The sequence below is a fragment of the Cyprinodon tularosa genome, unplaced genomic scaffold, assembly GCF_016077235.1.
Source record: "Cyprinodon tularosa strain WSP-4 unplaced genomic scaffold, ASM1607723v1 ctg411, whole genome shotgun sequence".
Taxonomy (NCBI): domain Eukaryota; kingdom Metazoa; phylum Chordata; class Actinopteri; order Cyprinodontiformes; family Cyprinodontidae; genus Cyprinodon; species Cyprinodon tularosa.
The window spans coordinates 599,866-622,311 of NW_024039132.1; the positions used below are offsets into that span (position 1 = coordinate 599,866).

General features: G+C 40.0%; 1 protein-coding gene across 6 annotated transcripts in view; it reads left to right on the forward strand.

Annotated features, from left to right (window-relative positions):
- adcy3a (adenylate cyclase 3a) overlaps positions 1-22,446 on the forward strand; it is a 263,750-nt gene that overhangs the window by 96,725 nt on the left and 144,579 nt on the right. For 4 of the 6 annotated variants that reach the window (XR_005281946.1, XM_038298655.1, XM_038298656.1 and 1 more), the window contains exons 13-15: positions 477-593; positions 826-1,106; positions 15,537-15,618. Coding sequence is in view for 5 of the 6 variants with exons in the window: in XM_038298655.1 (XP_038154583.1) it covers positions 477-593; positions 826-1,106; positions 15,537-15,618 (480 nt within the window). In the remaining variant the exon portion in view is untranslated. The remainder of the gene's footprint in view (positions 1-476; positions 594-825; positions 1,107-15,536; positions 15,619-22,446) is intronic. The other 2 variants (XM_038298658.1, XM_038298659.1) reach the window with 2 other exon arrangements.

Consider the following 22,446-nt stretch of genomic DNA (forward strand, 5'->3'; position numbering starts at 1 on the left):
TAGTCCACTCTTCCTCCCTCCTCAAAAATGAGGAAGGGGAGGGGTCAGTGGATAGCACCGGAGTTAAGCCTTTCAACCAGCATCATCAATAGAAGGAGAAAAACACAGGCAGAGACGATATAGCCGATATATTAAATGACGTGGATAGTTTTTATTTATCTTGCGATTAATTGACTTTTTGATTATCGTGACAGGCATATCTATGATGTAGCTTGTCACACATCAGTGTGTGTGTGAATGACTGTATGTAGTGTAATGTGCTTTGGTCAAGTCTCCTGACTTAAAAATATACTAAATACAGGCAATTAAGAGTTAGATTGCTATAAAAACTGGAATAAAATAGAAAATCCCTTTTTCATGTGGATTTTCTATTCTATTCTAGTTTTCATAGCAATCTAGATTGGTAGATTATAGATTGCAATGGTAGATAGCTCTGAAAACTGCTATTTTAAATGTTTGGTTTCTTTTTTTCAAAGGTGTTTCCCAAAAGGTTGGTGTCTTTCTCAACCTGGATTGATCACACACGTTGGGCTCGAAATACCTGGGCTATGGCAGCTATTTTCATCTTGACCGTTGCCAACCTTCTAGATATGGTATGCTGCGTTTATCTATTTCTACCAACATATAAGGTTATAGCAATTTGTTATCTTTTTAAAAAGACAATTTCTTTGCATCTAGAACATTAGTTTTTTAGAATGTTTTAACTAATTCTCATCTGAAAAAACCCTACCCCCTTAACTTCCTCTTAAAGGCCAAGAATGATGGCTATATAAATAGATACTTTAAAGTAACAAGTGTTTTCCCTTTATGTTGTTTATTTTATAGCTCAGTTGTATACCTCAAGTCACAGATTCAGGCAGCACAACAGCGGCTCCATTTTCTTCCTCATCTTCACAGTCTAGCCTTGGAGGGTGCCTGAACAATCCTAAATATTACAGCTTTGTTGCCGTGCTTGCACTTATAGCCACAACCATGCTCGTTCAGGTCAGTCACATGGTCAAACTTACACTGATGATTCTCATAACTGCAACGACTGGCATCGTTAACATCTACAGTTGGAAAGACATCTTTGACCGCTATGACACAGTCCGCTTCCAAGAATACAGGTAAAATTCCAAAATGGCAACTTTTTCTAAGAGTAAAGAATTGTACTTACACAGCAAGAACAGAGTAGTATGTCATTTTCCTTAAGTAGGTACAGCAGTAGCCATTCAAAATTTCGCCACTTTACTTGATGGGCCCGTGGCTGTTCCTTGGTTGGTCGTTCAATTCAATTCCATTTTAAACATCAATATTTGTACTAAAATATGCTTTCTGTAATGATTTGTGGACATTAAGATCTATAGAGAACATCTCGATTACATGGTCAGACCATGTAATTCAGGAGGGTTGAGTCAGAGGGGTCACTCCAGTGGCTGGAAGTTCGAGGGGATTTCACTGGGAGTTGGAGGGAAGTGGGCTGCCATTCGGCTGGCGTTTGACTGTGAAGGGCCATTTTGAATGGCTGCTACTGTAGGAAGAATAAAGTTATGTCTGTCAATCCAGATTTCAGATAAGAGCTGCAACAACTTCCAAACAGTGGTGTTTTTTTATGCAAAGATAACAAACTTCTCTGTCCTTAAGGAGTATGTTTTTGACTTAAGATAGATATTTGGAACTTATTTATTTTGAAATACAATGCAGACCATATGTTGTAAACATACATTACAGTATATTGTCAAAAGTATTTGCTCACCCATCAAATGATGGAATCAGTTGTTACAATCACTTCCCTGGCCACAGGTGTGTAAGATAAAGCACATAGTCATGCAGACTGTTTTCACAAATATTTGTCAAAGAATGGGTCGTACTCAGGAGCTAAGTAAATTCCAGTGTGGAACTGTGAATAGATACAACCATTGCAACTAATTCAGTTGTGAGATTTCCTAATTCTTAAATATTCCTGAACTGTGTGAAGGATTGCCTTCAAGTCAACGTGTCAATGCAATCAACAGGTTTTCCTTAGATTGAAAACTTTGAATCAATTTGACTGTATGAACTGGTTGAACTGTGAAGTGCCTTCAGAAGACATGTGTTGTGAATTGACTTATATAAATAAGCTGAATTTAAATGAACTGTCAGCTGTATCATAGGAAAATGGAAGGGTTTGTGAGAGAGTGCAGCTCAGCCATGAAGTGGTACACTACCTGAACTGACAGAGCAGGGTTGCTCTTTTATTTGATTATTGCATGAATCTGTGCTGAAGTGCATAGTGCAACTCTTGCTAGTCAATTACCAAAACAGTTTGGAGGCACACCCGTCCTCTTCCAACTTCATTGTTCACCATTGCACAAGGCAAGGTCCAAAGATAGAAGAGTCTGCTGTGGATGAACTTGACTATCCTGCACAGACTTCTGATCTCAACCTAATAGAACGCTGTGCACAAACTAACCTAAGCAAAAAAAGAGAAAAAATTAATATATTCTAATCTAATAAGAATGTTTAAAACAATACACAGATGGTTCCAACCTGCTTACCTATTGTGCATAACAGAAAGAACACCAATGTTATGGAAATTTTCAGGGTACCCCAACCCAGCCCACAAACTGCTACAACAAAACTTCAAACACTGAGAAGGTTTCAAGGCAATTCAAGTGTGTCCTTCGCAAGGGTAGAATGTCTATTTGATGATGAATGAAGTTTCTTCAGAAGTAAATCACAGGAAGGTCTATGCCATCTTTATTTTCCTGTAAAAGGATAGCTGCTACCCCAAATGCTCAAGCATCTATCTCCAGGTCAAACAGCAGGCTGATATTTGGGGCGGAAAGAACAGGAGAGCAAGAAAGCAAACCTTTAAGATTCTGAAACTTATGTTGGCATACCAGAGACCAAGTAAAAGGTTCAGAAGGACTGGTCAAAGCAGTGAAATGAGTCGCTACCATCAAACAATTCTTATGATAGGCAAGGAAGAAAATATTTGTAAGGTTTACCCCGAGAACTGGGAGCTTTAGGAGACCATATTTCTTTGATTGGGCTCTTATTACCACACAATCAGAAATAGGTCAGGGGACACTGAGGGTTCAACCTCTAACCTTTTGTTTGGAGTGTCTAAAATCTATTTTATGGGCAAATCCCTCTCATGGGCAAAGTTGAAAGTACACCAAAGCAGAAAAACCATCCACATGATCTGACTTAATTTGAATTGAATGCAATTTTGTGCACACAATTCCAATACATTGTACTCCTGTGCATCTCAGTATTGTGATTGGTTTGTTATCCTTTGGATTATCTGTTATGGAAACAGAGTCCCCTGAAAAAGGGTTTGAAACAGGGATCTAGCCCATCTTTCTTTTTAGACATCAGATTACTGGGGTGAGATATACTTTTAGCAAACCTATACCCTTTGTTGGTGTTGACAAAGCTTTATTCTTAAATGAAAAACAGTTAGCAATGACATTACCTGTTTTTAATGATGGTAAAATTACCTCACGTGAAGAAGGTATGGGCAGCTTAGCTTTGGCTTCTTGGGTGACCTGCTTTTGGTTATTGTGGGCATAGGGCAGTTAAACCCCTATGTGAACCAGGTGCAGCTACAAATGCTGAATTTTGGTATGTTAACATGAATTAATCAGCCAAGATTGCTGTTTTTGACAATGAAGTCACAATTTGCTCATTCAAGAAAACCACCAATTTCTCAGGCAGAGCATTCTTAAAATATTCCAGCAAGATTAACTTAGAGGCACATCACTTATTTAATAAAATTGCTGTCTCCCATGCAAACTCCACATTATTTTACACCTAGACCTCTTATCACTCCTAAATTGTTCCCTATAGTCCTCTGGCACAACTTCATAAGTTGTTCAGTCTTTTAGATGCATCCCTGCTTCAACACAGCTGAATCAAATGATTGATTACCTTTTCAAGCCATTCATTTGATTCAGCTGTGTTGAAGCAGGGATGCATCTAAAATCTGTAGGACAGTAGATCTTGAGGACCAGGGTTGGAGACCACTGGTCTAGATGAACCAAACTGGACTCCTTTTTTTCAGAGCTTTTTTGGGCTTGTCCAAACAACTATGATCTCCCCAAGGCGACTCAAAGTTTTTTTAAGGAACAATAAGCATCTGTGATGTTAAGTTTTACCTGTGCTTTTATTGTGAAACGACAACAGATAGCGAGACCTCGACAGGAAATGACATGGGTTGCCAGGGGTAAATGCATTTCAAAAGCAGAGGGTCTGGAAGTTAAGAAGGGATTTACTAAATATTTAACAATCATTCCAGCCACTAAATAAGGTAAACATCCCCACTGTAATATTCAATACCAGCACGGGAATGACATGTGATGTTATACCATAACTTTATTTCACGAAACAAGTGCAGCACTAACATCTGCTGGGATCGGCAGTAATTCAAACTGATTCTATCGTAAAAACAAAATTGAATTCGGAGTATAATGGGGGAATATTTGACTTCTGAGTGACCTAAAAATGTATCTTTTATATCTCTGAAACAACAGCAGCACATGTGATCTTTTTTATTCTTTTTTTTTTTTTTCATTTTTCCAAATTAAATGACCATTCAAAATGCACAAAACAGCACTTAAGAAGCAAAAACTTTTCAGTCTATTTCCTGAGATTTTTTTTTGTTTTCACATCGGTGGGGTTTCAGCTTTACCCAGTTGAAGCTGCTCCTATTTGATGGTATTGTCTAGGGTGTAAACACTGTGCATCTGACATGCACAGCGGTGAACTACCTGTGGGGCTCGCAGAAATCACCGCCTTCATCTTATCTTTTGTAAACACAGCATAAGAATCAATGCCACTTTCTTACAACTAGGGGCCTGAATTAATTCAAAGTCACTCAACCTCATTTAAAAAAGTCACAAGCACCTTAGTATTATTGTGGCTGTCTACAGCTCAGCAATTATATACCCTGGACGAGCCCCCCATTATTTTACCACCCCACAGTGGAAGGAGGGCAGAAACACAGCACAGCAGTAATAAAGGGACAGACTCCTTGTGAAGGAAAAGGATTTATCTTCCTCCTCAAGAAGTATATCCCAAAAATAAAATAAAAAATCTGTGAGGAAGAAAGGGGCAATTACATTAGCCCAAAAAAATAAATAAAACAAAACCAGTCTTATCTGTCATCTAAACCAAAGAAAGAAGAAACAAATCTGGCTATTCTCATCTAATAAGATGGCACCAACCTCTTTCGCAAGTGTTGTCACAGGCCGGCTCAGTGCCCATGACCAAAAGGAGGGGACACCAAACGATTTAGGCCAGACATGGGCAATGTGGAGTCAACAAGTCATCTCCATGTCATGTATTTGTTCTACCCAGCCACTGAAGCAGGTGAGTCCAATCTTCACCGTGAATTAAACTGTGCAGATTGGACTCACCTGGTTAATTGGCTGGGTAGATTAAATACATGACATGGAGATGACTTGTTGACTCCACATTGCCCATGTCTGATTTAGGCCAATCAATACTTTATTGTAACCAATAAATAACTTTAAATAAAACAAAGATGAGATATGAGTATGTAAGAATGTTTAGTATTTGCAGTGTATGAGTGGGTGAACATGAATGTGTCTGAGTGTTACCAAAACCAAAATGAACCAACCAACAAAGGAAGTACCTGGAGGAGCAGAGAGAGAGAGAGTGAGTGGAACCCAATTTATATAGGGAGCCCAAGTGCTTCCAATTAGTAAGACTTGCCTCTGCCTACAGGAGGAACCGCCCCTGCAGGTCAGAGGAAAGGGCCGTGACACCCCCCTCCTTAAAATGAGGAATCCACCCTCAACCCAACATTTGGCCTACATTAGAGCGAATTCAAAATGTTCCCCAAAATACAAATAGCTACCAGTCCCGGCTCTAGTAGTTGCTCTGCATCCCCTGACCAACTGTCCATTCCTCCATCTCAGCAGCCCTGGTACCTGGGGAGCAGTTTAAGAGAAGGAGGAAGAGAGAACCAGCAGGGGAGAGCAGAGAAACAAATAGTTAGTTCAATGGAGCACGGGACAAAGCATCAGCTATAATGTTACTTTTACCACTGATGTGTCTAATGTCAAGGTTATAAGGCTGTAGGAACAAGGCCCAACGCATCAGCCGCTGGTTGGGATTCTGCAAAGACTTCAAAAATGTAAGTGGATTATGGTCAGTGAAAACTGTCAAAGGAGTCAAACCAGAGCCGACATAGACCTCAAAGTGCTGTAAAGCGCAGATGAGGCCTAGTGCCTCCTTTTCTATGACCGAATAGTTTTGCTGGTACTTAAATTTCCGGGAGAAGAAACTGACGGGACACTCCACTCCCTTGTCACTTTCCTGCAGTAAGACAGCCCCAGCCCCCATCTGACTAGCATCTACCTGTAATTGGAAGGGTTGACCAAAACGTGGCGCTGCCAACACAGGAGCTGAACGCAAAAGAGCCTTTACTGCCTCAAATGCTGCATGGCACTGGGTGGACCAGATGAACTCAGCCTTGGCCTTCAACAGGTTGGTCAGGGGAGACACTACTACAGAAAAGTTTTTGCAAAAGGCACGGTAGTAGCCTGCCATTCCAAGGAAGCGCATTAGTTCCTTCTTGGTGGTTGGCTGTGGGAACTGCTTCACAGCGACGATCTTTGCTTCCAAAGGACGAACAAAACCCTGCCCAACAATTTTTCCAAGGTAAGTCACGGTGGCTTTAGCAAACTCACACTTTGCCAAATTAACAGTCAGCCTGGCCCACACCAGTTTTTCAAATAGGGCTTGTAGTCGCCGGATATGCTCCTCCCAACAATCTGAGTAAACGACTACATCGTCCAGATACACGGCACACCCTTCCAGACCTGACACCACCAGATTCATCAGCCTCTGGAAGGTGGCTGGAGCATTCCGCAACCCGAAAGGCATTACGTTGTAACAGTACAAGCCAGATGGAGTGACAAATGCAGCAATCTTACGGACTCTCTTTGTCAAAGGCACCTGCCAGTACCCTTTAAGAAGATCAAATTTGCTAACAAACTTTGCTGACCCAACTTGATCTATGCAGTCCTCCATCCTGGGAAGAGGAAAAAGATCTGCTTTAGTGACATTGTTTACTTTTCGATAATCAGTACAAGGTCTAAAAGTTGAGTCAGACTTTCTAACCAAAAGACAGGGTGATGCCCAATTGGAAGAGCATGGCTCAGCAATTTTATTTTCCAACATGTATTGCACCTCTGTCTCCAACTGTTGTTTCTTCTCCTCGGAAAACTTTTGTTTAATGGGTTTAGCCTCTCCAATGTCTATGTCATGCTCGATTAAATGAGTCTGTGAAAGAGTGTCAGAAAACAAAGCAGGATAACTTCTAATGAGGGCCACCAACTCGTCACGTTTACCACAATCTAGATGATCTACCAGTGGACTAAGATTTTGCAAAGTCTAAGAGTTTTTCAAACGACCTCTTAAAACTTAATCTGACACCACAACTACCTCCTCTTCTCCCCCCTCCAAAAAGTTAAGGCCAGTAGGGACAATGATGGGTGCAACAGCCAACGCTGACCTCCCCACTGAAGTCCTTTCAACCTGAACTGGACTACGAGAATGATAGGACTTCAGCAGGTTTATGTGACAATATTTAGAGGTTTTCCTATGACCTGGGGTTTCAATGAGATAGTTTAAATCTGACACTTTACGCAACACCGTAAATGGACCATAATACTTTGCCTGAAACGGTGAACTTACAAGTGGCAAAAGAGCAAGGACACGATCACCCGGACTAAACTCACGCAGCTCAGCTTGTTTGTCATATTTGTTTCATTTTCCTTTGAGACAATTCCAACCTTTCCTTAGCCAATTCACCAGCCCTGTACAACTTCAGTCTGAATCCATTCACATAGTCAAGAAGTTTTTGAGGTGGTTCATCAGGCAAACAACCATCCTGCAAAACTGCTAATGGCCCTCGGGCTTTGTGACCAAACACCAAATAATTTGGGCTAAACCCTGTGCTTTCCTGCACTACTTCACGAGCGGCTAGTAACAACCAGGGTAACCCTTCCTCCCAGTCTGCTGACAACTCTGTACAGTATGCACGTAGCAAAGACTTTAAAGTCTGATGAAAACGTTCCAAAGCTCCTTGACTTTGAGCATGGAATGCAGTAGACTTGTTATGTTTAACTTCAAGCTGTTTAAGAATTTGGGCAAACATATGGGAGGTAAAATTAGAACCCTGATCTGACTGAATAACTTTTGGAATACCAAATGTAGAAATAAACTGGGTCAATGCTTTTACAACTGACTTTGAAGTTATCGTGCAAAGTGGAAAAGCAGCCGGATATCTAGTTGCCTGGCACATTACAGTCAATAGATAGCTATGCCCTGACTTAGATCATGGTAATGGGCCAACACAATCAATAATGAGATGTTCAAAAGGCTGCCCTATGGCTGGGATTGGGTACAAAGGTGCTGGCTTGACTACCTGGTTTGGTTTGCTGGTGAGCTGACATGTATGACAAGTCCTAATAAACTGAGCTACATCTCTTTTAAGACGTGGCCAGAAAAAAATTACGGAGAATACGGTCATAAGTTTTACGTACACCCAGATGACCTGCTATGTCACCATGTGATGTTTGTAAAACCTCGTTTCTCAATACAGTTGGGGCAACTACTTGAAAGACTGGATCTCCCAAACCCTGGTCACTATGTGGAACCCATTTCCTAACTAAAACTTCACCCAGAAGGAAATAACACATTGCACTCTCACAACTGACTCAGGCACAACATTAGCAAAAAGATTAGACAAAGTTGTATCAGCTTTTTGTTCAGCTACTGATGTATCTTTAGAAGTAGACAACTGTTCTGTCTGAAGTTTGAATGGCAACTCAAAATTTTCTGGCTTAACCTCACCCTCCTTAACTCTAGAGGCAGCATGGGTTACAGCACAAACAGGAAATACATCAGAAGGCACACTACTACACTGCAAAGATAGACCTACAGGGGACACAGAAGTTGGGTTTTTAAAGATGTTGGGATTACCATCTGCCCACACTTTACACCCTGCAAGGTCATTCCCCAAAATCATGTGCACTCCCTCTACTGGCAACTGGGGCCGTACCCCAACATCTACATTACCTTCTACAAAACCACAAGCTAAAGTGACTTTATGTAAAGGAGAGGAAAATAGAACTAACCCCATGCCCTGTACAATGACACAACAAACCGTATCAGACATTTTAGAAAATGGCAACACAGATTCTAAAATAAAAGAATCCGAAGCTCCTGTATCTCTCAAAATTTTAATTGGGACTCCTTTGCTATCACCAACCAAAGACACTACACCATCAGAAATAAAAGCTGAGAAATCACAAGGAGAAGAACCAACCTTAACCTGTGACTGCAACAGCTCAACCTGGAGGTCAGGAAGTGTAACAGGAGCTGCCATTACAGTAGGTTTAACTTGACCTGAACTTTTAGATTTAAGTAAAGGACACTCTTTCTTCCAGTGACCCTCAACTAGACAATATCTACAGGTATTGACATTAACTGGTACTCTATGACCAAATTTTTGCTGGGGCTTGTGATTTAAAACTTCAGACAAAGGACCATGTCTGAGACCATACCTATGAGTAGCACGGCTTGGTTCAAAGTGACTTTTGTGAGTAAGCACATACTCGTCTGCAAGGGCTGCTGCTTCACATGGAGATGTAGCCCTACGTTCATTAATGTATGTTGCAACTGCCTCAGGCACTGAATTTTTGAACTGCTCTAACACAATTAAGTCTCAAAGACCCTCAAAAGTAGTAGCCTCAGAACCTGTCGACTAACGATTAAATGCAGAAGTCAAACCACGAACAAACTCTGAATAAGTCTGTGAATCTAACCTTTTCCTAAAACGAAAACGTTGGCGATATGCCTCAGGTACCAGCTCATACACTTTCAGTACTACAGATTTTACTGTAGCATAAACCCTGCTGTCAGCTACACTCAATGCTGAAAAAGCCTCACGTGCTTTACCTGTGAGTACACATTGCAACAACGTAGTTCTATCCAAGTCTGTCCAACCTCTAAAATCTGTTATTCTCTCAAATAGAGTGAAGTAAGTGTCAACATCTCACTCATCAAATTTAGGGAACAGACGAATGTTTCCTGCAACATCAAACTGTCCTCTGGTATCTGAAACTGGTCTATTGGTACCCCTCAACCTCTCCAGCTCCATCTGCATTTGTAACAGCTCCCTCTGCTGCTCAAAGGTTAAAACAAGTGGACTAGGCTGACAACTTGCACCCTGACTGCCAAGAATCCCTGCCTCCATAAGACCCTGCTTTAAATCAGCCCTAACAATCTCTTTCAACTTTTTATCCCTGATTTCAATGTCATAATGTTCAGCTATTTCAATTAACTGCTCCTTAGTACACAAATCTAAAGCCAATTCTGAAGGTGACTGAATAAAATTTAGCAAAATAGAAGCCATTTTTCCTTTAAGCAAAGTCAATATAACCTTTAACAAAGACAAAAACAAACTCACCTGCTGCCGGCTGGGTTTAGGACAGGAGCCACTCCCCACTAGTCTTCAAAAACAGCTAACTGACTGAACCCTGGTTATCGTGCAGTCACATGTGGTGCGGTTTTATGCACTCAAAACCAGTGGAGTGAAAAGTAACCAGAAACTGGCAACCCCCACAACCACTGAGGTGCTCCCGAGCCGATGTAGGGAAAAAGGGAATGGGGAAGCTCTACCCACGTTCACTGCCACCTAAAACAAAAACACCACGAGCCTCCTATTGACACTCGCTGATTTACCTCACAAGGGGAGGACTCCCACCTGGACACAAACCCAGAAAAAGGCCCTAAGTGAGTCACCAAACAAAGAAGCTAAAAAAAGCTAACCAAAGGTAACACATGCTCACTGCTCTCTCCTAACAAAATGGCCAAACCAAAGCATCCCCTCAACAAAAGTTTGGAAAACTGAAACAAAAATTAACTACTCAAAACTACTGAACGTAATTAACTACAAAACAAGTAGAATAGCCAAACTACAAATAAACTTATCAATGATAAGATAAAAAAGGAAAACTATACCAATGTTAACCAATCTAACAGAATGTTAAGTTAACCAAACAACAACTTGTTAAAGTACACAAAAACTAAGGTACAACTAACATTAACTTAACTTTGACAAGCCCCCACTTGTCACAGGCCGGCTCAGTGCCCATGACAAAAAGGAGGGGACACCAAACGATTTAGGCCAATCAATACTTTATTGTAACCAATAAATAACTTTAAATAAAACAAAGAAGAGATATGGGTATGTAAGAATGTTTAGTGTGTGCAGTGTATGAGTGGGTGAACATGAATGTGTCTGAGTGTTACCAAAATCAAAGTGAACCAACCGACAAAGGAAGTACCTGGAGGAGCAGAGAGAGAGAGTGGCTGCGTCTCAATTCGCAGGCTGCGTACTTGGTAGTACGCATTTTGAGGCCGGTGACGTCACAACGCTGCGCGGAGGCCGTCCCATTTGGCAAAAATTCTGAGGACGCTTAAAATGCAGCCTCAAAATGCGTCCTCCTTTTCCCCGAATTCTGAGGATGCATCGCTACCGTCCTTAGTGGCCTCGCCTCCCGCTAGATTTCCCGAGGTGCTTTGCGCGCTTCTTTTTTTTTTTTTTTAGTAGTTGAAGAAGAAGAAGAAGAAAGTCGGATTTTCTTCAAGTTACGGACAACCGAAAGCAGCAGCAGCAGCGCCGACAGTAATTCGGAGAACACCTTTAAATGTAAGTAGTTTGTTTTTGTTTTTTTAATGAACATCTATTAAAATACATGACGGTAACGGAGCCACCGGAATGTGTAGGACCTGCTAAAGCTAAAGCTTAGAGCTAACCTGTTGAAACGTGATGTTCATCAACAATTAAAAGCCTTCATACAAATGTCACTATTTTTTATTTTAACCTACATCTTACTGTACTGATAGCCGTATCCCTCACTAATCGGATCTATTTATTCTCATACAGTTTATAACAAAGGATTAGAGCTGTTAAAGCTTAATGCATCTGAAGAAATAACATTAGTCGAGCTGTACTGGGCTGTCAATACTGCAAACGTTTTGTTTTAATACTCAATAACGTATAGTTTATTTACAGTACAGTATAATGTTTAAAGTATAATTCGCTTTAAGAACAATACAGGCGTAATTATACAGAACAGTCATTTTGCCTGTTGACATAACAGAAATATGCTTTACATGTCATTTTGTTCCAGGGAGCAGACAGAGGAGTGGATAAAATGACCACCTTATCATCGGGGCCAAAAATACTGCTGCAGTCGGATGGAGGGAAGAGTTGAGGCAGAATTCCATCTACATGTTGCATTTCTATGTAAAAGTCACACAAGTTAAAAGAAGTCCTGTTCAAACACCAACGTACAAATATAATCTTTTGATCACATCAAATGATGCCCAGATGCCACTTTTTGTAAATCTCATATATATATATATATATATATATATATATATATATATATATATATATATATATATATATATGTATATGTATGTATGTGTGTGTGTGTGTAGGGAAAATTACATATTTCATTTATTATATTCATGTTAATTTACACTTTGAGTAAGCTTGAAAAAAGTAATCTCCAGGTTACCATTCCAAAGTCTTTTTCTGTAGAATTTCATTAATCCATCCAAGTCATGAAACCTTCCTTTTTCTAGCTTTAAAGAAACACTACAGAAAATAGCATCTGTTGATACAAATTGTTTTCCTCTACTTTAGGAATGGAAAGATCCAGGGCAGGGCAGCGGGTCAGTGGGAATCCTACTGCTGCCACCTGGCCCTGGTTTGTCCTCATGGATGAGGTATTAGGACGGAGGCCCTCTATTACCCCACCTGTCCTAATTGCCTCCATCCCTGAGGACACACCAGGGCTAGATGCTGCAGAGGCTGAGCAGCATCAGGGTGAAGATGAGGAAGAGAATGAGGATGAGGGAGGAGGGAAAGGAGGAAGAGAAGAAGGAGTGACGAGTTGGTGGATTTAATCAGGGAGGATATCAGATGGCAGAGGGAGGCGGGAAAGGATGGACAGATTATTTCATTTATTGGAGAGGATGGTGGACAGATGTTATAATTTTTTTGGTGTTTTTTTTTTTAACAAGTTGAAGTTCTGTGTTGCTGTTATTAAATTAAATTATGAAATTGTTTATAAAAGTTATTGTTGTAGGTGTGTTCTTAAAGTCTTTTAACCTTTTTACATAATCTGTTTCATCACTTCTTTGTAATTTAAGTAAACTTAGAACAACATCTCAGTGACATCAGTTTATTTTTAGAGAAGCAAGTATTTACAATAAACTATTACAAACATTTTTAACTATTGACATTAGATTTTAAAATTAACTACTACAACTATTTACAGAAGATATACAGTAAATATTACTAGAGAACATATATATATATATATATATATATATATATATATATATATATATATATATATATATATATATATATATATATATATATATATATATATATATATATATATATATATATATATATATATATATATATACACAATTGTGACTGAGCAGGAGTCCCTGGTGGTGCTGAACTGGATGGGATGCCACACAGATGAGCTTGGAGTCTTCTGATTGCGAGTGGGACATCATCTGGGGGGTGGGGGTTGCCTCTCTCCACTGCTGATCCAATCGATGGCTGCCATGTTACTAAAAATGTTCAAGAAGACGCAGAAAATAATGACTTTACTAAAACTGTTTTCATAACCCTGAAATGAGAACAGCTAAAATGTGATTCTACTTGCCATCTAAATGTAACGGTGGTCGGGTAGACCCTCCTCCAGGTCAGACACCTCGGCAGACAGCTGGTCCCGCCAGTGAGCACCACTGACTGCCTCCTACACCTTCTCCCCCTCCTCATCCTCTGGCATGACGTCCTGCTCTTCATCCTCTCGGGCTCTTATGACCTGTAGAAAAAAAAAGACAAAAATATGTATTTTTATTCAGTCATCTATCTTTTTTTCCTTATCTTTATTACATGATTTATTAGAAATTAAATTTTACTACATCTAGATCCACTATTTAACTTATTTTTTTCGTTTTTATATATTTTTTTTCCTGTATTATGTTTATATATATATATATATATAAAATTGCAAATAAAATCAGGCAGTAAGGGGATAACAATTTAGACAAAAATGATTTATTTCTCAACAGTTTGGCTTCTCAACACAACATTAGTAATGGTGAAAGTAGTGATTTAAGTCAGTTATTTACAGGGTTTGTACACATTTAACTATTCAATTCAAATTACTAAAGTTACAAACAAATAAATCATAAACTTACAAATAAATATAAAACTTGATATTTAAACCTATTCATCAATCTGCTGACAAGCGTTTATTTAATAACTGGTATATTCTGATCATTAGCAGGCCCTGTGGGTTAGAATAATAGCAGGTAAATCTTACCTCTCCACTGCGCTCTGCCAGCCTGAGAAAAATCCGTCGCAGGTTTTGCTGCCGCCGAAGCCGTCAAAGCCGACTCTCCTCCTCCAATAACAAGTAAATAAAAAAAATAAAAATTTCCATATCTATTTTTTTGTTGGTTCTTTCCGTATGTCTCGAGCTGTCGGATTTTGTTTCGCGCTGTGTTTGGGGTAAACGTGATGACGTCGTGTCGCAACCAGGAAGTGCTCCAAAGGCTAGACCGTCCCATTTACCAACGGCTGAGGATCCTCCGGAGCAGCCTACCAAGTCTGGGTCCTCCGGAGGCTAGGTAGGCTGCGTCCTCGGAAGTACGCAGCCCGCGAATTGAGACGCAGCCAGTGTTAGTGGAGCCCAACTTATATAAGGAGCCCAAGTGACTCCAACTAGTAAGACCCGCCTCTGCCTACAGGAGGAACCGCCCCGGCAGGTCAGAGGAAAGGGCCGTGACAGTGTGCATAGCAGAAAGAAAACCTATATGATGGAAATGTACAGGGTACCCCAAACCTAACTTGCCCATAGACTCCCATAACAAAGCTTCAAATAATGACAAAGAGCATGCAAAGCATGTACCAAATAGCCGGCTAGGTGAAAACAGGCCTCAGCTCTACAGGTGAGAAGTTTATATAGCACTGATTGGTTCCCTAAAAACAATCAGTGCAGATTGGCACCAGCCTGCACTCTGAACCTCTTAAACTCATGTATTCCGGCAGATAAGTAACAACACATTTGGGATGAATTAGAGTGGAGACTGATAGCCAGGCTTTCTCACCTAACATCAACTTAGTGTATGACCTCACAAATGCACTTCTGGAATCAAAAATTCTTATAACCGTTGAGCAAATACTTTTGGCAATATAGTGCATATGAGTTTACCTAAAGTGCGTCATGTGATGCGGTTAATCCTTTTAGTGAATTTTATTTTGTTTAATAATAATCCCCTGAGCACCACAAATCTTGTTGAAACCAAATGATTAAATCCATACCTACATATACAAGCATATCCAGCTTCTTCCTTCACTTAAACTGGAGAATGTTTAATGCACCAAATCTTTCAGCATTATGATATTGTTTTTTTGTTTGTTTTTTTTCTAGCTCTGACATGGTTCCCTCCAAGTTCACAATGACAGTTATGATATTCGTTATGATGATCAGCTTCTATTACTTCTCCAGACATGTAAGTCCACATGCATGTATTAATCATAGAAATGTATCCTGTTTAGCTTTGTGCAAAACATATTTTAAAACTAGAAATACAAACAAAAAATAAGTCCAGATAATTAAGATTACAATTAAGTTTACATAATAGTTAGTAATATTAAATGATGACTATCCTCAAAATCTGTTTATAAAATGCTAAAGAGTGACAAAATCATGAACATCATTTTACCGTCTTTTTTCTAGAAATTCAGTTTTTCTCACTGAGCCATAATTCATGGCTTAGTGACAATGCATATATTGCTCTATTATTTACAACAAAGTAAAAGGCTGGCTTCTAAATTTTAGCACAAACCTAAAGTGAGCACAAGAAGCTCCTAGTGTCCAGATAGCCTGTACTCTGCAATAAAGTTTTGACTTTAAATCACCATCAGAAGAAATTAAGGCATATTGAGATAACACTATTGTAATCTTGTTTTAGAGTACGAGTCGATGTGGGTTTTCTTAAGTTTAAAATGTATAAACTTAACAAACTTGAACAACTCCAATACTTTAACCTTCATAACAGAACAAAATGCAGAGGTCTGTTTCACAAGCACATTTAATGAAAACACCAAGTTAGTTAAATATAAAATAATAAAAAAACAACAACCAGGTTTTCGTTGTATGACAAACAGCGGTCACTCATCCTCTGTGTCTGTTACCGTGGTAACATTTTCCAAAGATGTAATCAGGAGCAGCGTTTTCTCAGTAACCTTTAAATGTCCTCTATATCCACCCACCTTAAAGCCAGTCACGCCGTTACATTTTCGGATTAAAGGCACACTATGCAACATTTTTCAGTTAATTAATGTGTTCCATAACGTTATGGATGATTAAATGGTTCATTTCAGGTTGAACAAAGGTATTCTCGGCCGCCCTGGTGGTCTGTGGGGGAAATACCGCAATTGCAGGAGCACCGACCCGCACCCACAGGCTCAGAAGTCTCGCGAGAGTCGGTCTTGCTTTACGGCGGGAACTGCTACACGGCCCCAGTTAAAAGCATGCTCGTTGCTAGCACAGTGGCGATCTTTGTGCAGTTATGCTACGTTCACATCGGACGCAGCAAAATTGCGTCTGCTGCTTAATTTTTACTGCTTGTACCAGTTAGTTCTGACGCGCTGCTGAAGCAGCTTTGCTGCTCTGGCTGCACGGTGCAAAAGTGTGTCTGACGCGCGTTGGGCGGAGCTTCACTATCCTTTCTCTGCCTTGCAGCTATATTTGCTGTGATCAGTGGGAATAAAGTAGTTTTAATATGTGTTTAAGTGAGAAAATACACCTGAAAACGTAATCAGTGCCGTCAGTTCATTCAGATTATTATCCTGCCTTCAATATTTTTTCTGTCGGAGCTGCTCAGACCCCCACATACCAGCGGTGCGCCGACAGTAGGGATCCCTTCATCAGCAGCCTCTGGCCGGGTCGCCTCCTCGCGGTTCACCGCGGCAGCTGGTAGGTGTTTTTCATCTAAATAACCCAAACTGCATATTCTGCCGGCAGATTTCTGCATTTTAAGTTAATTTAGGCGTCAATAAACTGTTTAAGAGGAGTGATCATCAGCGCTGTGTCTCACTCCCTGTGTCAGATGCTTAAACGCTGCTTCAGCTGCTCAGATGTGCTGCGCCTGCTGCTCAAAACGCGCCGCGGGACCTTTTGCTGCGCCTTGACGCACGTCAACCATTGACTTTGCATGTAAACTCGCTGCTTCTGTCGCGTCAGCTGCGGTGTGAACGCAGCATTACTGTAGTCATTAGTTGCGTTCGCCTGTCTGCTAAGCTCAATACAACCGCACCTGGCTTGACGGAGAAACCAGGAGAACGGCTGTGCATATTTACGACAGTGCACTTTTACTTTCGCCCTCTGGGGGGAGCTTCGCTGGAAAATCAACACCGGTTGCATAGTGTACCTTTAAAGGAATAGTACACCCAAAACATGATTAGCCTTCATTTTCTACTCACCCCCATGCTGAACAACACTCTGGAGTACTTTTTTGATATCTCAAATGCATCTGGAGATCTGGGAGGCTTCTTGCTGTCTGCTGACATTCAAATAATGGAGGTCTATGGTGCCCGAGACAGAAAGGTCCATAAAAGTCCACAAAAAACGTGTCAATATTCCTCCATACTGGTCGTCCAATGTATTCCAAGTGTCCTGAGTGGGTAGCATCCAGAATTTACTCGAAACGAAGTCATTTAGAATGTTTTTAGAGCATAAACAGTAGTGTATAGGATTTCCTGAAAGCGTGCACATGCGCGATCCCGACGCTACGGAAGCCGGCAGACCAAACCAGATGAAAGTGCACATTCACCGTCTGCTCTTCCAATAATGCAAGCGTAGAAAAAGAAATGTGCTGTTTACCTGTGCAAAGAAAGAAACAACGAAAGAAAAATGTCTGAGGACTTCAGTGTTGAGGAAGAGCATGAGTTCTTTGCCGAGCTGAATGCGCTGGTTTGGTCTGCTGGCCAAGTTCAACATCCAACACTAAGAAACCAACACAGTCGAAGGTGTCGCTATTGCTACGTCCACACCGCACACGCTTTGAGCAGCGAAAAGCTTCTGCTGGTTCATTTTTGTACACATTAAGGTCAGATGTGCTTTAGAAGCAACAATGCTCCTGAAGCGCGTCAAGTGAACTGTGTACAGATGTAAAATTCAGCTTGATTAAAAGCAGAACTCACAAATACTCAAGGGGGATTCTGTCACAGGAAATCAGGTAAAATATGTTACATTATAATTTTGATACGAAAGTAAAAATATCCAGCCACTTAGTAAGATTCTTGTTGATTTTTAGAAACAACGAATTATAAAAAAAAAAAAAAAACGTAATAAATAACTGAAAGTCCAAAACTGCCTGTTCTTTCTATTTTTAATAATATGTCCACAAAGGAGGTCCATATCGTCCAAACTCAAAGCAAAGTTCAAAGTTCAAAGTCCGTTCCAAAATGAAAAATCCAGATGACCCATGCTCCTGAATGCATCATAGCTATGCAACACACTGATCTGTGAACGCTGTGCTGTGTAGATGCACGTTTGATTTTCCGCTTAATACAAACCTTTGCAGTTTCAAAACTCACGTTGTCTATCACTGTTTATTGTTGTGTGTGAATAACAAGAGACTAGAACAAATATATCAGCCGTAACTCGGACAAAATCTTTGGATTTAATGTTGTTAATAACACCCTTTACTTTTGTGAATAAATCTGCCAAATAACCACAATTTCTTTCCCACGAGAGGTATATTTAAACGTTTTATATCATTAATATAACAACAAGTAGCTCCATTGGTCACATTTTAATCCGTTTTCCTTGTTGATCTGCAGTTGTACAGAGCGAGGCGCGCTCCCGCAACTGGGGATGCATATCTCAGCAGTTACTCATTACTCTTGGCTTCGGTTTAATGCAGAGGTCACGGATTGGCAGACAAGGCGCTGGTGTTATGTCGAAAAGTGCATGCCTGCCGAGATATGCATCCCCATTTGCGCCAGCGTGCCTCGCTCTGTACAACTGCGACTATCAACGAGGAAAACGGATTAAAATATGACGGAGCTACTCGTTATATTAATTATATAAAAACTTTTAAATATACCTCTTTTGGGAAAAAAAATTTGGTTATTTGGCAGATTCATTTACAAAAGTACAGGTGTTATGAACAACATTAAATCCAAAGATTTCGTCCAAGGTACGGCTGATTTATTTGTTGTAGTCTCTTGTTATTAACACACAACAATAAACAGTGATAGCCGGCGGGAGTTTGGAAACTGCAAAGCTTTGTCTTAAGCGGAAAATCAAACCCGCATCTACAGAGCACAGCGCTCACTGACCAGTGTGATGCATAAACGAGCGTCAGATAGCTATGGTGCATTCAGGAACATGGGACATTTCACACTTACAAGGAAAGAGACAGAAACGGAACAGAAACGGCGTGGGCTTTCTACAATACTAAATGCTCCATAATTGTATTTCTGTTTTTCTGCTAGCTTGTTATTGTAAAAAATCTATAATATTACAGCAGCAAATTATCAAATTTTCAAAAGCCTGTTTAGGATCTCCAAATGAGGCTTCAGATCAGACAGCCACAATTGCGCTGTCATTGTTTTAAATACTGATGGATATACAGGAATAAAGTCATACAAGTGTCAACTCCTCTAAGATAGCGCAGGGTGCAATTTCTGGCAATTTATCTCTCTTTCTCTGTATATATATATATATATACTATATATATATATATATATATATATATATATATATATATATATATATATATATATATATATATGTATATATATTTTTTTTATTCAATGTATAACATGAATACATATATACCTCATTTTATTTCACTGTTAAATTCTGTTTAAAGTAACAGATCATTAAAAATGTTTCTGGACCTTTACTGGTTGATGATTTTCTTTATTCAGACCCCGCTGATTTTTAATTGGTTACCCCATGGTTTAATGTTTATAAATATTAATTTCACGTCATTTGCGCTATCCAATGCAGATTCCACATCTAGTGAAAACTAGTGTAATTGGATGAGTCATATAACGCAAACACTCATTGGTTAGCTAAAGGAAATAATCAGAAGCAGGTGTTCTTCAAACTGCAAACGTGAATTGTCTATGCCATGCTACAATGTGGAATTCAGAAAAAGATGTTGAAATGTCTAAAAGCTCAGACACAGGCAAGAGCGTTTCAGGAGATGGAGATCAACAAGACCTCCTTCATCCTTGGCCCTATCTCAAATAATTTTTTTAAAGAGTTGAAAAATTTAGCTTTCAGTTCATATAGTGGCATCTAGCTGTTTTTTTTTTATTTTATTATTTTATACTTTTATACTTTAAGTTGTTTTTGGAGCACATACTTTTCCACTTTTACTTGAGTAAATAGGCCAAGCTGATACTTCAACTTTTACAAGAGTGTTTTTAAACTGCAGTATCTATACTTCTACTTAAGTAAACAAATGTGTGTACTTTTGACACCACTGTCAGTGATTCACCAACTGAAAAGCCCACTCCGATAATTGGCAGCTCCATTGTCAGAAACGTGGCATTAGAGACACCATGGACCATGGTCAAATGTTTGCCGGGGGCCAGAACGGGTGACATAAAATCCTACCTTAAAGGAATAGTACACCCAAAACATGATTAGCCTTCATTTTCTACTCACCCCCATGCTGAACAACACTCTGGAGTACTTTTTTGATATCTCAAATGCATCTGGAGATCTGGGAGGCTTCTTGCTGTCTGCTGACATTCAAATAATGGAGGTCTATGGTGACCGAGACAGAAAGGTCCATAAAAGTCCACAAAAAACGTGTCAATATTCCTCCATACTGCTCGTCCAATGTATTCCAAGTGTCCTGAGTGGGTAGCATCCAGAATTTACTCGAAACGAAGTCATTTAGAATGTTTTTAGAGCATAAACAGTAGTGTATAGGATTTCCTGAAAGCGCACATGGGCGCTCACGACGCTACGGAAGCCGGCACACCAAACCAGATGAAAGTGCGCATTCAGCGTCTGCTCTGCCAATAATGCAAGCGTAGAAGATGAAATGTGCTGTTTACCTGTGCAAAGAAAGAAACAACGAAAGAAAAATGTCTGAGGACTTCAGTGTTGAGGAAGAGCATGAGTTCTTTGCCGAGCTGAATGCGCTGGTTTGGTCTGCCGGCTTCCGTAGCGTCGTGAGCGTGCATGTGCGCGCTTTCAGGAAATCTTATACACTACTGTTTATGCTCTAAAAACATTCTAAATGACTTCGTTTCGAGTAAATTCTGGATGCTACCCACTCAGGACACTTGGAATACATTGGACGAGCAGTATGGAGGAATATTGACACGTTTTTTGTGGACTTTTATGGACCTTTCTGTCTCGGTCACCATAGACCTCCATTATTTGAATGTCAGCAGACAGCAAGAAGCCTCCCAGATCTCCAGATGCATTTGAGATATCAAAAAAGTACTCCAGAGTGTTGTTCAGCATGGGGGTGAGTAGAAAATGAAGGCTAATCATGTGTTGGGTGTACTATTCCTTTAAACTGCTGGCTAAGGATAAGGTTTAATACAGTAAGATTGTTATTCACGCTGGCGGTAATGACACTAGGTTAAGCCAATCGGAAGTCACTAAAATTAGTGTTGCTTCGGTGTGTAAGTTTGCCAAAACAATGTTGGTCATTTTTTCTGGTCCCCTCAATGATCTGATCAGTGGTGACATGTTTTGCTGCATGTGGTAATTCAACCGCTGGTTGTCTAGGTGGTGTCCTGAAACAATGTGGGCGACATTAATAATTTACAATCCTTTTCGGGAAAGCCTGGTCTGATTCTGAGAGACGGCATCCATCCCACTTTGGATGATGCAGCTCTTCTTTCTGGAAATCTGGCCAAATTTATTAGTCCTCCAAATCCCTGACCACCCAGGGTGGAGTCTCTGCAGCTTTTGTACTGTTACCCACTCATTACTCCATCCAGACACTGTCTTTCCCACGACCAAAAACTAAAAAGTTAGCGAAGATTCCCAAACGAGTAAATCATGATAATCTAATTCAAATTAAAGTACCTCCAATTGGGGAAAAAGTTAAAACGATTAAAGGTGGTCTATTTAACATAAGATCTCTTTCCTCAAAAAGCCTGCTGGTTAATGACTTAAATCGTGATAATCACATTGATTTATGTTGCCTTACAGAAACTTGGCTGCAGCAAGAGGATTATGTGAGCATAAATCAGGCAACTCTTTCTAGTATTTAAATTTTCACATACCCAGAAGTTCTGGGAAAGGAGGAGGAGTAGCAACAATCTTTCAGTCTGACTTACTGATTACT